This window comes from Marmota marmota, unplaced genomic scaffold (assembly GCF_001458135.2).
Source record: "Marmota marmota marmota unplaced genomic scaffold, marMar, whole genome shotgun sequence".
Taxonomy (NCBI): Eukaryota; Metazoa; Chordata; class Mammalia; order Rodentia; family Sciuridae; genus Marmota; species Marmota marmota.
Genome location: NW_026000101.1, coordinates 16,952,602 through 16,968,000, shown reverse-complemented (window position 1 = coordinate 16,968,000; position 15,399 = coordinate 16,952,602). Strand labels below are relative to the sequence as shown.

The 15,399-nt window shown below is 49.5% G+C and overlaps 2 protein-coding genes across 10 annotated transcripts in view; both read right to left on the bottom strand.

The window, feature by feature from the left end:
* Positions 1–744: 744 nt before the first annotated feature.
* On the bottom strand, positions 745–8,763 carry Tpm2 (tropomyosin 2). 4 transcript variants are annotated; one of them, XM_015492360.2, is made up of 9 exons: positions 8,410–8,763; positions 7,864–7,989; positions 4,713–4,846; positions 4,501–4,618; positions 4,342–4,412; positions 4,124–4,199; positions 3,557–3,619; positions 3,313–3,382; positions 745–893 (listed from the first exon to the last, which is right to left on the bottom strand). In XM_015492360.2, the coding sequence occupies exons 1-9, from the start codon at positions 8,521–8,523 to the stop codon at positions 811–813; spliced, it is 855 nt and encodes a 284-aa protein (XP_015347846.1). In that variant the 5' UTR covers positions 8,524–8,763; the 3' UTR covers positions 745–810. The 4 variants fall into 4 exon arrangements, with proteins under 4 accessions (XP_015347846.1, XP_015347845.1, XP_015347847.1 ...); XM_015492359.2 differs by lacking the exon at positions 4,124–4,199 and adding an exon at positions 3,796–3,871 and having other exon boundaries at positions 8,410–8,723; XM_015492361.2 differs by lacking the exon at positions 745–893 and adding an exon at positions 1,679–2,007 and having other exon boundaries at positions 8,410–8,723.
* Positions 8,764–14,509: 5,746 nt separating this feature from the next.
* Tln1 (talin 1) overlaps positions 14,510–15,399 on the bottom strand; it is a 33,544-nt gene continuing 32,654 nt past the window's right edge. For all 6 annotated transcript variants that reach the window (XM_048783396.1, XM_048783398.1, XM_015492351.2 and 3 more), the window contains 2 exons: positions 15,193–15,321; positions 14,510–15,083 (listed from right to left, as the gene is read on the bottom strand). In XM_048783396.1, the coding sequence (XP_048639353.1) occupies positions 14,958–15,083; positions 15,193–15,321 (255 nt within the window). In that variant the 3' untranslated portion in view covers positions 14,510–14,957. The remainder of the gene's footprint in view (positions 15,084–15,192; positions 15,322–15,399) is intronic.

Sequence of the window (15,399 nt, the reverse complement as noted above, 5' to 3'; positions counted from 1 at the left end):
GAACATTCTGAGGGTAGAAGGTTTCCTGGCCTTTTTCAGATTCTGGAAGTTCCCTGCATTCCTTGGCTTATGGCCCCTTCCTCGCATCACTCCAACCTCTGCTTTCATTGTCACGTGTCCTACTGCCTTTGATCTTTCTCCATCTTGGAAGGACCCTGTGATTACACTGGGCTTGCCCAGGTAACATAGAAGAATCTCTTCATCTCAGACCTTTTGCTCAGAGTCCCTTTTCCTATGTAAGTTAACATTTCATAGGATAAGAATGTGGACATCTTTGGGGGAGGGGGATTATTCTGTCCACCACAGATGTTATCCAGAATGGAGGTGACTGATATTTCTGAGATGGGTGTGTGTGTCAGCATGGGTGTTGGGAGGAGGGGTAGGCTACAAGCTACTAGGCTTAAAATTACATTGAGGCTTTTAGGCTTTTACCCTGTTGGAGGAAAATCTGTCTTTTCTTGCAGTTTTGTCTTCAGAACATATCATTTGACCCAGCTGCCCATTAGAATAGGGCAGTGCTGCAGATGACAGCTCCTTTGCCCTGAAGAGTAAAGGTCAGGATATTCCTCCACCCCTTAGGATCTTCTGCTTTCACATAACCTGTTCAAACCTCTCCTCAGTGAGCCTAGCACCCCTTCCCCAGGGCTCTGAATGAAAAGGAGTTCCCATCATAGAGCAAGGACTCAGGCCATAATCATTCTGATTCCATTGGCAACCAAAAGAAAGGCTTAAAGGGCCCTGGGATGCTGGTAAATCAGTTTTATTGGGTTGGGGTGGCAACTATACCCTGGCTGGGAGCAGGGCCAGCCCTCACAGGTTGTTGAGTTCCAGCAGGGTCTGGTCCAGGGTCTGGTGAATCTCCACGTTCTCCTCCTTGGCACTGGCCAAGGTCTCTGTGAGGGGAGGAAGCTGGTGAGGAGAGGGAAGGGAGACGGGGAGCATGGGGGAGACAGGGGGATGCCATGGACAGGGGAAGGTGACACAGACATGGGGTGGGTTAGGAGACACAGGAAGACATAGGAAGACATAAACTTTAGGGACCTATGGGCTCCCTGGCAGGGGCAATTGGATGAATTAAGCAGGACAGACAGATGCCTCACTTAAGGCCTATGTGGTTATGCAGGTGGGAATGGGGAGGTTTGAGTCATAAACTAGTTTACCCTCCTTCTTTAGAAGGTATAGCAAAAATTGAAAACCAAAGGAAAGACAAAGGCTGAGCCAGGAAAGAGAAGACCAGACAGACAGACAGACAGAAATGAGTTGGAAGACAGACCTGCAGCTGCAGTGGAAAGCCCTGTTGCTGATATCCAGTACTTTTTCAAACTTCATTCCACGATCTTCTTGTCCCTCCCCTGTAGCTCACCCCACCCTATTTCCTTTCTAATCATTCTGTTAGATCCTGGAATCCCAGTTAAGTGCTCTAAAGTCTGACAGGCACCAGAGGAGGCCATGGTACTTGATGGGGTCACACATGCCCACATGCAATAATGAGAGTCAGAGACAGAGACTGCAGTGCAGAGAGGTCTTGGTGTGGGTCACAGCATTTTGTAGGGGGATTCAAGGCAGGAGGTGAGGGTCACAAGATTGGGTGTGTCGGTAAAAGCCAGGGTCTCAGGAGTGAAGGAGTGGTCTGTGGCAGTGAAGAAATGCTCTCTGGAGGGCAGGAAAACAGCATGGAGACCAAGTTTAGAGTTTATTAGGCAGCAGAGAGGGCTGGAGGGCAGCAGGTGGAGGGCATTGTGCAGAGATTGAAGGATGAAGCCAGTGCCAGAGTGGGCAGCAGGGGTGATGGAGACTCTCCCTAGGCTGTTCCCAATCTGGCTGTGCAATGATGCCAATTTTTGCTCCTCCTATCTGCCCCTCCCCATAGAGAAAATGAAAAGAGGGGAGAGAAGGGGGCTGAGATGGTCACACTGATGTGGGCTCAGAGGGAGGTGATGTCATTGAGTGCGTTGTCCAGCTCCTCGCTGATGGCCTTGTACTTCATCTTCTGTGCATAGACTTCATCTGGGATGACCAGGGGAGAGGGGCCAGGTGGGAGTGTGGGAAGAGGGAATGGAGGGGAAGAAAAAAAGGAAAGAGAAAGGATGATGGGGAGAAAATGAATCAGAGAGGCAGAGAGAGTAAGAGAAAGCGACCAGAGAACAGGCTGGATGGTTTTGGGGGCTCCCTCCTCCCCTTTCTCTACCCCGTCTCTCTTTTGCCCTTCTCTTGCCCCAGCCTGGTTCTTCCCCTGAGCATCTGCCCTCCCAGGAACCTATGGGCACAGTGCTCTGAACAGGCAGGCATGCTTGCTGAAGTAGGAGAGGGAGGGTGCTTGAATCAAAGAGGGCTAAAGTCCTAAAGTTGGAGATAAAAGTAGCACCTGCCTGAGAAGAAGCAAGGCACTGGGAATTGTGAAAGTTAAAGAGTTATCAGATAAAAAGGAAAGGTGACCTTGAGTACAGCAGCATTGTTGATAACAGAAATAACCAGAGACTAGCAAATATCTGGATGTTTGTTTTCACCAAATGTAGTGTCTTCCATTAATGTTGTCAGGCAAACTCAAACACTACATCAAATAGCTGTCTCTTCAATCAAGAAGGCTCTGTGATTGGTTTCTATTGTGTTGTGCTTGGAGATGGCTTTGCTTTGTTAGATCAGTATTATGCAAAGTACATTCTACAGACCAGCAGCATAGTTATTTCCAAAGATCTTGTGAGAAATACAAATTCACCAGCCCTAGGACAGCAATCAATCACTTTGGATTAGAATGCAGGTATCTATGGGTATTTTTTTTTACTGAATTCATGAGGCGCTTAACCACTAAGCCACATTCCCAGCCCTTTTTATTTTTTATTTTGAGACAGGGTCTCAAGAAATTGCTTAGGGCCTTGCTAGGTTGCTGAGGCTAGATTTGAACTTGTAATCCTGCCTCAGCCTCCCAAGATGCTGGGATTACAGTCACCATGTCCGGCTCTATGTTTTTTTTTTTTGTGTGTGTGTGTGTGTGGTGCTGAGGATTGAACCCAGGGCCTTGTACATGTGAGGCAAGCACTCTACCAACTGAGCTACATCTCCAGTCCTCTATGGGGGTTTTTAAATGTGCTGTACAAGGAACTATACCCTGAGCCTTCTGCATGCTCAAGTCTAAGAAGTACAAGAGCTGATGCACTCTGGCTTGTTACAGCTTCTTGAATTGTGGGCATAGCCCACCAGAATTTGTGGAGTCCTAGGTAAGTCCAACCCTAGTTTATGAGTGGTAAATATAACCCGATGAGGAGATAAGGGACAGGCCTACAATGACAGGTGTGTGGGGGGAGTATCCTTTACCTTCCAGGTCATCAATGGTTTTCTCCAACTTTGCCACAGACCTTTCAGCAAATTCTGCTCGGGTCTCAGCCTGTTAATAAGGGTGGGATGAGTGACATGGTAAAGAATTAAGCATCTCAGAGAGACTCAGCATCTAAGTCAATCTTCTCTCCCATCCCTAGTTCCAGATCCCCTGTCACAGGCAGCCTCTGGCAGGGACAAGGATGGCTTGAGGGGAGCCTGGGAGCTAGAAGAGAGCTCTTACCTCCTTTAGCTTTTCCTCCAGCAGTTTGATCTCCTCTTCATATTTGTCCTCTTTGGTGGAATACTTTTAGGGACATACACATGCCATTAGTAATTCGCCTTCTCAAGTCTTTCATTTCTCCACAGAGGCCCTCAGGTTCCTCTAACTTTGCCTCCATTGAGTACCCAGCCCTCCCTGCCTGGGCCCTCACCTCCCTCCCCTGCAGGACCCAATCTTCACTACCCCTCTACCGCCTCTACCTTGTCCGCTTGGGCCTCCAGGGATTTCAAGTTGTTGGTAACAATTTTCAGCTCTTCCTCTAGGTCCCCACATTTACTGCAGGGGTGTGCGGCAGGGTGGGGTGTGAGGGCACAGTGAGGCGAGACAGCAAGGATGCATAGTGGGGGAAGGGTGGAGGAGAGAAAAGAGGAGCCAAGTGGTGAGAGTGACAGCAGGCAGAGTTTGGAAGCCCAGGCCCTTCCCAACCCTTGGCAGGTGAGAGAGAGCAGCCTGAGATGCTGAGGTGGGAAAGGGAAGATGAGCTACAAGAAAGTGGCATTGCCCAGAAAATTCCACAGAGGTCACTACCTCCTCCTCTGAGGCCATCAGGGACTTGAGGGCTTGGTCCATAGTTCGAAGTTCCTCCTCCAGCTGCCTGGCTCGGCTGGGGGCAGCAGGCAGGGGTCAGAGGATAGACCCTGTCCCTAGGGCACCCCAGGCCTGGGAAATCGACTGCCTACTGTGCAGGGTATCCCACAGCCACTGGCTCAGGTCCAGTTCCATCGGTCACCCCAGGGTATCCTTACCTCTCGGCCACCTCGGCTCTCTCTTCTGAGCGTTCCAGCTCTCCTTCCAGGATCACCAGCTTCCTGGCCACCTGAGAGCATTGGGAGAGAGCAGATCAGTGGTTACTGATTTGGGGTGTGAGGCTTGGGAATGGGAAGGAAGTGGGGTAGGGCTCTCACCTCCTCATATTTGCGGTCGGAGTCCTCAGCAATATGCTTGGCCTCCTTCAGCTGCATCTCCTGCAGCTCCATCTTTTCCTCATCCTTCATGGCCCGGTTTTCGATGACCTTCATTCCTCTGAGAGTCAGGGAGAGAGGTGAGTGTGAGGTCAGCACCAGCAGAGACAGGCTCCCTCCCCTGTCCCTGAACCTCCCCGCGTGCCCCTCTCCACCTCTCGCTCTCATCAGCGGCCTTCTCAGCCTCCTCCAGCTTTTGCAGGGCTGTAGCCAGGCGCTCCTGTGCCCGGTCCAGCTCCTCTTCTACCAGCTGGATGCGGCGGTTCAGGGAGGCCACATCTGCCTCAGCCTGTGGGCCAGAGGTCAGAGGTCAAAAAGCTTTGTTTGCCTTGGGTGAGTCAGAGGGGCTCCAGAGGATGGTAAGACTCCTCTCAGAAAGAACCTAGGCTTCCTGACTTCTAGATTTTAACCTGTTTTTCTACTAACTATCTTCTGTTAAAACCCTGCTCTAGCCCAAAACATTACTTGACAAGCTTCACTCCCCGGCCGTGGGGCCTCTTCTGGCACAGTGCATGGTGAGTCTCTTGATGGTTGGTCACTCTGTTCTTTTTGAGAGCATTTGAAGTGCTGAGACTGGTCTGAGGTAGCCCTGATTCCTCCTCAGCAGAGCACAGGGTGGGTGGGTGGGTGCAGGACAGGTAAGGGGGAAGAGTTAGGCCAAACAGACTTCACCATTGCTAAAAACGGCCAATCACAGAATTGAACTCAGTGATGTCACCAGCTGCCAGGCAGACTACCAACAAGGGATCCAAGAGGACACACTAGGTCAACATCCATGGTTATAGCGAGGGGCTTCCTACCAAGGCCCCTGGTCTTACAATATGGAAACAAAACCTTTGAGATTTTGGAGAAGGCCCATAAAAAACAAAAACTGAGGACATCCTGAGAAAAGAGGGCAGAGCAAGACAGGCCCCCATAAAGGAAAAAGAGCAGCAGTGCGGTTTGGTATTACGAGCACAGCTCTGAGTCAGACTGCTGTCTTGGAGCCATGGAGGCCACTCAATACTTGTGTGACCTTGGGCACCTTATTTAGTCTCTCTAAGCCTCAGTTTCCTCTTTCATAAATTGGTGTTAATGATCAGTTCCTTCTTTTGGAGACTGTTCTGAGATAATGTAGTGCTTCTAGCACTTCATCAATAGGACCATCTGGGAGACTTAAAAAACTAGCTCCATGCTAGATCCACTGAACTGAGACCTACAGGGTAAAGAATGGGAATCATTTTTTTTTTTCAAGCTTCCAAGTGATTCTGATGATAAGCCAAGTTTGGGAAATTATGAAACAATGTGCAGAAAAAACTTGAGCACATTGCCTGCACGAGCACACTCCAAAAGTTTCTCTCCCTCAAAGCCATAGAGACCCCATAGAGTTGTTTTTTTTTTTTTTTGTGAGTGTGTGTGGTGGGGGGATACCAGGGATTGAACTATGGGGCAACCGACCACTGAGCCACATCCTTAGCTTTATTTTGTATTTTATTTAGAGAGAAGGTCTCACTGAGTTGCTTAGTGCCTTGCTTTTGGCTGAGGCTGGCTTTGAACTCACCATCTTCCTGCCTCAGCCTCCAGAGCTGCTGGGATTACAAGCCTGTGCCATTGCGCCCAGCAACCCCACAGAATTTTAGGACTGGAAAGGATAAAGAGCCAGTGTAAGGGAAAAAGTGAGTGGAGGGGAGAAGCTGAGTGGCAGCACTGGTAGCAGAGGGTGTAGAAGACAGGCCCTGGTGGCACTACAGGGCAAGAGAAACACAGTACCATATATAGAAAGTGGATTATAGCTTGTCCTCCAGGTGCTGAAGGCACCTGGAGCTTGGCCACCTAGAGTGACAAGAGCCCATCATAGGCTCAGGGCCTGATGACTCAGTGTGGAAAGATTCTGGAGACATCACTGGTGTTGGGAAGGAGGATATTGGGGGCTACTCTAGAGAGATGAGACTCCGTATAAGGAAAACTCTCTTCATGGTGGTGGGATGACAAATGACGGCCAAGTTTGGGAAGTACTAGGGCCCTCATCACAGGTCTGACATTTGCCATTGCCTGCTGCTCAAGTTCCTCAAAGCTATGGCTGTTCTTTAATCAAAGGGAGAAACTGAGGCACTATATAACTACTGTGTTCAAGGTCACACTATAAATTTGATCAGTGTTTCCTCCCTACTTCTGGCACTGCTGCCCTGTCCCTATTCCCAGGGCTTTCCACTCCATCCACCATCCCCCCTCCAGCCCCCACCTAGCTCCTTGGGTTTCCAGTCTGGCCTCTAGCTGCACTGGGCCTTGGTTATTTATAGAGTATCAAATGCCCAGGGTCATCTTTGCTAGCAGCTGCAGGTCAGTTCCCTCCCATGTGCCAGGGCTGGTGAAGAACCAAAACTGGAGGCTGGAGGTCAAAGAGGCCCAACCCTGGGGGTTGGGAAGCATGAAGTATGGTCAACAGAAACAGGAATGTCATCTCTGATGTTCAGACCATACTTTATGCTAACTACTGGCACACCCTAACCACAGGCCCATCTTCAATTTAAAACAATTCCTGGGGGAAGGCAGATGAGACCATTGAGACAGGGATTCGTGAGAACCACATCTAAAGTCATATGCCATTCTTCTACCATTTGGTGGGGTTGGGAATCCTAAGAAGTAGACAAGTCTGGTTGGGGCTGGAGGTGCAGGCAGAGAAATCTCAGGGTAAGCAGGACCTGCCAAGGTGGCTGCTTTGGCATTGTGGCCCTGTCCTTCTGCCCATTAGCCTGGCATGGTCTGAAGCCTGACAGCTTAATGAGGGTAAATGAGGAGCCCGTTAGAACCTGAGCTGGAGCCCCAGGGTACAGCAGAGCTGCTAGAGCCAGAGGTCAAGGCCAGGGAATTTCTAATGGTCCCATAGGGATGTAACTCAAGCTAGGGCCCCATCTTTGGATCCCTCTATCTCTTCCTACCCACTAGTACCTCACACTTACACTCCACCCCCCAAATATAGCTGCAGTCTCCTTACCATTTTCAGCAGCAACATTAATTGAGGTAGACAGTAAATTCTCACACCCCCACCCCCACGATGACTCACTACTGGATGGATCACTGTACTTTCCAAAAGCTGGAACCAAATGGAATTACAAGACTTAAGTCCTGGAGGGAAGTGGTAGGTGGTTTTGATTTACCCACTGTCTTGTATTATTTGTGTAAGCCTGCCCTAGCTTGGGTTACGGAGAGGAAACTATTTCTGTGCTAATGCTGGGAAGATCTAGGTCTGCTTCACTACTTATCTCCATGCCTGGGACCCCTCCCCAGTTCATTAATGCCCCCCATATCCCCCAAGTCCACACTCACGTCGGTGGCCTTCTTCTCAGCCTGCTCCAGTTTCTCCTGGGCATCCTTCACCGATTCAGAATACTTTTCCACCTCATCTTCTGTCCCTTTCAGCTTCTTCTGGAGGGCCTGCTGCTCCTCTTCCAGCTAGGGGAGAGAGGAAGTCAGCTAGGCCCTGGTGAGGGCCTAGGAAGGAGGAGGGGTGTACGTGGGGGCTACTAAAAGATATTTGGAGGCTGTTGGGGAGGAAGAGGGATAACAGAGGACAGTCCAGTTGAGAATGTTGGGGGAAGCTGGTGAGGATAGAGAATAAATCTCAAGTCCCAAGGGGTAGGACCCATCGCTGTTATGCAAGGGCAGGAGTGGAAACTGAGGGACGGGCTCCCTGGGCAGCCATGGGTGAAATGGAGTGTGGTTTCTGCTGGGCCCTTGAGGGTCCTGTGAGGGCCCCGGAGGCTACTGGGTGGGAAAAAGCCTTGGGAGCAGGCCCAAGTTTGGCAAGGGCCCATCTGACCCTTAGTGGAGGGGAAGGGAGAAGAGGTTGCACTGAACGCACGGTCCCCCCACCTGCTTGCAGCGGTCTTCAGCTTGCTTTTTGTCGGCTTCGGCCTGTTCGGCGCGGTCGATGGCATTCTCCTTGTCCAGCTTCAGCATCTGCATCTTCTTCTTGATGGCGTCCATGGCTGCGGTGCGGGGTGGGCCGGCGGGCGGGTGGTGAGAACCTGGTGGACTGGGCTGGCTGCTAGGGCTCGGCGGACCAGGGCCGGGTAAGAAGGACTGAGCGGGACTGGGATGTCCCAACTGCGCGGGCGCCTAAAAGGCGGGGAGGGACCAGGCGGAGCCGGGGACCAAGACCCTCCCCCACCACGGCCCAAACCTTGTAGGGGCACAAGCTCGGCCCGGCCCGGGGGCGCAGCCGCCCCCTGCGCACACTCCGTCGGGCCCGCCCCTTGGGGTCCCGCCTCTGCCTCCCATCCCCTCCACCCCCAGCCAGCCGTCGGGTGAGAAAGTAGCCCGCGGTGGGCTGTAAAACTCCTGGCCCTGCGAAGGAGGGAGGGGACCCTTGGGTGGGGGGCTCCGCGTTTCCTCTGAGTGACAGCCGGACCCAGTGGCAGCTGCGGCTGGGGCCCCTGGGGCTATTTCGGGGCGTGAGCTCACGGCAGCTGCCCGGGCACAAGGACCTGCGTGTCCCCCCCCTCCTCTCAGCTGCAGCAGCCGCTGCCCTTAATTTAGAAGTTTCCTGTAAATCCCCCCAGATTAAATGTCTCTTGGGAGGCGGAGCTCCTCCGCGCCTCGAGTGCCTCAGTTTACCCCGAGTTCCAGACCGCAAGTTTGCGTTAAGGGCGTGGGGGTGGTAGCTCAGTCTCCCCATGGGCTGGGTGAAACTGGCCGGAGGAGCCCCCGTCACACTGTGGAACGCGGCCCGGCTTGCTGTCCCCCAGGGCGGGCCTGACCTCTCTTTCCCTAGAGTCCCCTTCCAACCCAGCTCAGGAGCCAGGGCCCTTCTCCTGAAAGCGCCGGGCGGCGGGGGACCCAGCTCCTCGCCTGCCCGCCCCGCCCCCCACGTGCCCCGNAAGTTCAAGGACTCATCTGCCTCCTGCAACAAAGACATACAGATTGCAGGGAGAGATAAAAATTCAGGAGACCAAAGGTGGGGACCTTCTGCCATTGGAGGGGTGCGGGGAGGGGAAGTGGAAATTCACCCCGGAGGAGGGGGTTGCGGAGGAGAGACCTGGCGGAGGAAGCCTGGAGAGAGCCGGGAGGGAGCGGGCTGCCGCACTCCCCAGGGCTTATGGAGCTGAAGGCTTAGGTTTTGGTGGCGAGTTGGGGGCAGTGGGGAACCCTGGGCTGAGGGCCGGACCTTGGGGTTGGGGCGCGGAAAAGCATTCAGATCTGCTTGGCCGCTTGCTTAGTAGACAAGAACAGACCTGACCTGACTACTCAATGTTCACTCCAACCTATCGCCGTGTGTTTCCCAAACTCTGCGAAAGACATCCATCTAGTAGGTTCTGCTGGACTCTGGGTGTTACCAGGGGCGCTCTCCCATTCTTCACTTCCCACATCCACTTAATCCTGGGATTCTACAAATTTGTTCCTCCTTGAAGTCGCCTTGGGACTTCTTTTGCACAATTCATGTAACCTGCGGCTTGAATGAATCTGTTTTGGTCTTGCTCCTGGTTCCCCAACTCATTTAACCCCTTGACATTGCTCCAAAGACCTGTTCATTTGTTTACTTATTTTGGGCTAGCGGGTATTGAATCCAGGGACGCTTTATCCCTGAGCTACATCCCCAGCCCTTTTTTAAAATTTTGAGACAGGATCTCACAAAGTTGCTTAGGGCCTCGCTTTATTGCTGAAGCTGACCTGGAATTTGGTATCCTCCTGCCTCATCCTCTGAAGTTGCTGGCATTACAGGCTTGTGCTACCAGGGCCCAGAGCTATCAAAGACCTTTAAAAAGTTAATGCAAATAGGATCCCAAATTCTCCAAAACTCCTCCCTAACCCCCCCCCCCACCAAGATGTAAAAAATCCACATTTCTTAATATGGTATAGAAGGTCCTTTGTTTAGGCCCCTGCCTATCTCCCTAGCCTCATCTCCGTTCATCCTCAACCTTGCCACCAATACTCAGACTTTTACTCCAGGTTGCATTCAGATTGAACAGTGTACAGGAGCTGGAAATAAGAACTTTCTTAAAGCTTCCACATTTTGTGCATTCTGTTTTCCTCTCTCTAAAATGCCCTTCCCCTCTGTTGATTCCTGGTGTCCTCTAAGACTCAGATCAAGTGTCAGCTTTTCTGGGAAGCCTTCCCTTCTCACTCTCTCCACCTAATAGGTGCTTGTTCTTGGTGCAGACTCCTGTGATTCTCATCCTAGTCCCATGTTATAACTTTTTGTATATGCTTGTCCCCTTCATTTGTGTGTCCTCCAGACATGGACTGTTGTTTTTCAATTCTGAATCCTGAGGGCCTAGCACAGCACCAGGCTGAGTTTTTACATACCAGGCAGAAGTTTTTACATACCAGGTTCTAGATACACTAATATGGAGTGTGTCTGTGTATACTAATATGGTGTGGGTGTAGAGGAACTCACAGTCTAGTGCCACAGTTCCCTCAAACTTTTGGTCTTAGTGTCCCTTACACTCTTTATTTATTTATTTATTAAGTTGTAGTTGGACACAGTATCTTTATTATTATTTTTTTTTAATGTGGTGCTGAGGATCAAACTCAGCAACTCGTAAGTTCTAGGCCAGCACAGCCACAGCACCCCCTTACAGTCTTTTTTTTTTTTAAAGATTGATGTGATTTTTTATACCTTTATTTATTTTTATGTGGTGCTGAGGATTGATCCTAGCGCCTCGCTCATGCTAGGCGAGTGCTCTACCACGGAGCCACAGCCTCAGCCCCTCCCTTACACTCTTAATAATGATCAAAGACCCCAAGTAACTTTTGTCGAAGTGGGTTCCATCTATCAATACTTTGCATATTAAAATAGAAACTGAGAACATTTAAAAATATTTATTAATTCATTAAAAATAGTAAAAATGGCCAGGCATGATGGGGCACACCTGTAATCCCAGTGAATCAGGAGGCTGAAGCCAGAAGAATTTCAAATTCAAGGCCAGCCTTGGTGACTTAGTGAGGTCCTAAGCAATTTAGAAGACCCTATCTCAAAAAAAAAGAAAGAAAAGAAAAATAAAGAAAGGGACTGGGAATATAGCTCAGTGGTAAAAGTGCCCCTGGGTTCAATCCCTCAATACCAAAAATTAATGAATACATATAATAAAAATGAATCCCTTACACATTAACCATGTTCACATAAATGTTTTAAATGGAAAATAATTATACTTTCCAAATTAGAGTGCGGCAATTATACAATTTTTGCAAATCTCTTTAGTATCTGTTTAGTAGAGGATAACTGGAGTCTCAAAAATCTGCTTCAGCATGCAATCTGTTGTGATATGCTGGTTTGTTTGAAGTACTGGATAGGAATAAACCCAGCCTCACACAAATATGCGGTTAGAAAAAAATACATGCTTAGAGCTTTTCCAGATAACTATGGGTATTCTTTGATGATACAACACCGAAGCTTGGACAAATGGTAATTTTTTAAGGGTTAGTTGCAGTGTAGACTCTGAAACCATATCAATGCCTGCCCCGTTTTCAGAACTGGAGGTTGAACCCAGAGTCTTGCACGTGCTAGGCAAGTACTGTACCAATAATCTCCATCCCCAGCCCTTCAAAAAATTGTATTATTTATTTATTTTTGTAGTACTGGGGTTGAACCCAGGAACACACGAACTTTGAGCTATATCCCCGGCCCTTTTTATTTTTATTATTATTTTTTTTTCGAGATAAGTTCTCATTAAGTTGCCAAGGCTAGCTTCAAACTTGGGATTTTAACTTAGTTGAGGATGGAACCCACTTTGACAAAAGTGGGATCTCCTGCCTCAGCTTCCTGGGTAGCTGGAATCACAGGTGAGCATTACCACTGCGCCAGACTAAAATTAGTAATTTTCTACTATTTCATCAAGTATATATGTGTGTATGTACATATATATTGTATTATTTTTATATTGATATTAAATCCAGGACCACTTTACCACTGAACTATATATATCTCCAGTCCTTTATTTTTATTTTGAGACAGGGTCTAAATTGTCAAGCCTGGCCTCTCCTGGCTTCATCGAGAAATCAACAATATTCTTAAGTGAAGCTGGCTTTTCTTCCCTCCTTCCTTCTTTCTCCTTCCTTCCTTTCTTCTTTTCTTCCTGGCCTCTCCTGGCTTCATCAAGAAATCAAGGATATTCTTAAGTGAAGCTGGCTTTTCTCCCTCCCTCCCTTCCTACCTTCCTTCCTTCCTTCCCTCCCTCCTTCCCTCCTTCCTTCTTTCCTTCCTTCCTTGTTTTGGTACCAGGGATCAAACCAAGGGGTACTTAAACACTGAACCACCCAGGGGTGCTTAACCACTTAGCCACATCCCCAGCTCTTTTTATATTTTGTTTAGAGACAGGGTCTTGCTGAGTTGCTCAGGGTCTCGCCAAGTTGCTGAGGCTGGCTCTGAACTTGAGATCCTCCTGCCTCAGCCTCCCAGGACGCTGGAATTACAGGGATCACTGTGCCTGGCCTATTTCTTAAATTGCTAATGCATGGTGCTGAAAAATACAACTATTAGTACAGTTTTGGGCACTGCCTTGATTTGTGCTAAGATATTTTTTACCTTGTCAGTGCAAATGTTGACAATGTGACAAAGAAAATTAATATATTATTATTATGAAAATAATTTTGACTTCTGGACCCTAAAAGGGTCTTAGGGATCCCCAGTGGTCTGAGGGCCATATTTGAAGACCTGCTGTTCTAATGGATATTAGAGCCTCTCCCCAGAAGTCTCCTAGGCTATCACCAGTGATAGGAACGTGAGTGGACACAGTTCCTGAGGACATGACAGGGAAGTAGCACCAGGAGTAAGCAGTTGTTCTGGTTCATAGCTGTAGTTCAGATTCTTGGATTGTTACTTGTCAGGGAGGTTGTAGAAGGGATTTGATCTCCAAGGTCCTTAACTCACGATGCTGTGACACTGAATCTGGGGTTCAGGGACCACAGCAGTATGTACTGGAATTGCCAGTCTGTGCGTCAGAGAAGTGATAATGCATCTCAGTTTTCCAGGGCTTAGCATGGGCATGGCTTAGTAAATATTGAATGAATGAATCACAGGTGACATGGGTGTCAGTAGGAAGTTGGACTGCCCTGAGGAGGGCGAAGTATTTGCATCCACTTTAAACTTACTCTAATGCAGGGGAGTAGATGGTATTAGGCTATGTTTGTGTTCTATTTCGAGGAAGAAATATTGTGGAAACAATATGCCTAGCAGTGGGATTGGCTAAAAATCATGCATGAAAATAGTGGCTAACCAAGAGGATTGCCAGAGGGCCCATGCAGTGTGGGCCCAGGGGTGTGAATGTACAAGGAAGTGGAATCATGGAAGCACACATCATTTACCTCCTTGACATGTCTCCTCATGGAACCTTCAGATGAGGCAAGCAGCTGGAGCAGGGCGACCACAATTAACTGGCCACTAGGGGTGCTGTTCCCCTCCAACTAGAAAAGTCTCACACCTGGGCCAAGTTCCACCCTCTTTCCTTTTAGCATGATTCTATACTGGAATAATCTCCCCATCCCACTTAATAGTTGTAGCACCCCAGACAGCCTCAGGTTTTAACCAATTCTGTAACCACAGTTCTTTTAGGCTCAGACACATATTTTATAGGCTGCTTATTTTTAGCAAAGATGCTTTGAAAATTCAAATTTGGTGAGGGATTAGACCTGTCATATACTCTTTAAGTAGTTACGAAGAACAAAGTATCCTGGTAGCCACAAAGAGCAATGGCAGCTGTTATCCCAGTGACAGAAGACAACACTTTGGTGAAGCTCAGGCACTGGCCAATGAAATGGAGACAACAGGAATGTGACTTCTCAGGCACAGCTTCCTAACTAGGATGACTTTAGGGATTTGAGTGCAAAAAGGAGGAAGAGGTCTGAGGGGGCAGATGCTCCTGTCTCTCCCAACTCCTACTTTGATCCAGATCAAGCTGGGTGACAGAACTCAGTCCCTTGCTCTTCCCTGCTGTCCAGGAATAAATGTTGTATCTCTTCAAGAAGCCAAGCAGGATTTGTAGGTAGAATATCTTTATTGGAGCATGATCTGTTGTGGGCTAACAACCCTGTAGCCCCATAGGTGGCTGGGGTTGGGGATAGATAGTATCAAAAAAGATGAGCCGAGCTGATGAGGCCGTGGGGACTGGCTGGAAGCTGCTGGCAGGGTGGAACGGGCTGGAGCCCTGGCAGGTTCAGACTGAGGTACAGCAGCGTTAATAATACTCTTGGAGCGTTAATACTCTGGGAAGGGGTAGGCACTTAGGGGTCCCAGGGCATGAAGGCACTTGGAATCAGGGTAGGGGCAGGGGATGTGCAGTGGGACTGGGCAGGGCCAGGCCCGGGGTTTGGCAGGCACTTTGGGGAGTGCTGGGGTTGGGCAGGTTGGGCCCTGACAGCCCGAAGGCTTTGGTAGTGGCAGGCACAGTCTCTGGGCTGGGTCTGCATAAATAGAAGTGGCATCCCTAATGCTCATCTCGAAGCTCTGAAGGTAGGAACTTGTACTGCTGCTGCCGGATCTGGGCCAGCTTCTTCCGAGCCTCCTCCAGCTCTCTTTCCTTCCGGAGCATCTCTTCTTGCGCTGCAATGATCTGAGGGACACAAGGCCAAGATCGGTTTGGTCAGTATTTTCATTAGGGGCAGAGCATGGGTGGGGTAGTGTGAGCAACAGAACTACCCTCCTGCCTGAGAGTGGCTCACCTGGGCAATGCCCCCAACCATCTTCTCCTTCACCACCACCGTCTCATTCTCCTGGTCTTCAAAGGCTGCAGCCTTTTGGGCTGCCTTCACCAGATTATCTGAGGCTCGCTTCACTGCATTGCCTGCAGCCTGAGCATGGAGAAAGCAGCATGAGTTAGAACTCAGTTAGGAGCCCAGCTGAGAGTCCCTAATTTCCTCATAGAAATG

Bases quoted from the DNA above. Each gene is read 5' to 3' on its own strand.
- Tpm2 (XM_015492360.2), bottom strand. From the start codon at position 8,523: ATGGACGCCATCAAGAAGAAGATGCAGATGCTGAAGCTGGACAAGGAG. The intron at 3,620-4,123 runs GTAGTGACCTCT...TGTCCCTAAAAG, and splicing joins TGATGGCCTCAGAGGAGGAG to TATTCCACCAAAGAGGACAA. The intron at 3,383-3,556 runs GTAAGAGCTCTC...CCTTATTAACAG, and splicing joins TGGAGGAAAAGCTAAAGGAG to GCTGAGACCCGAGCAGAATT.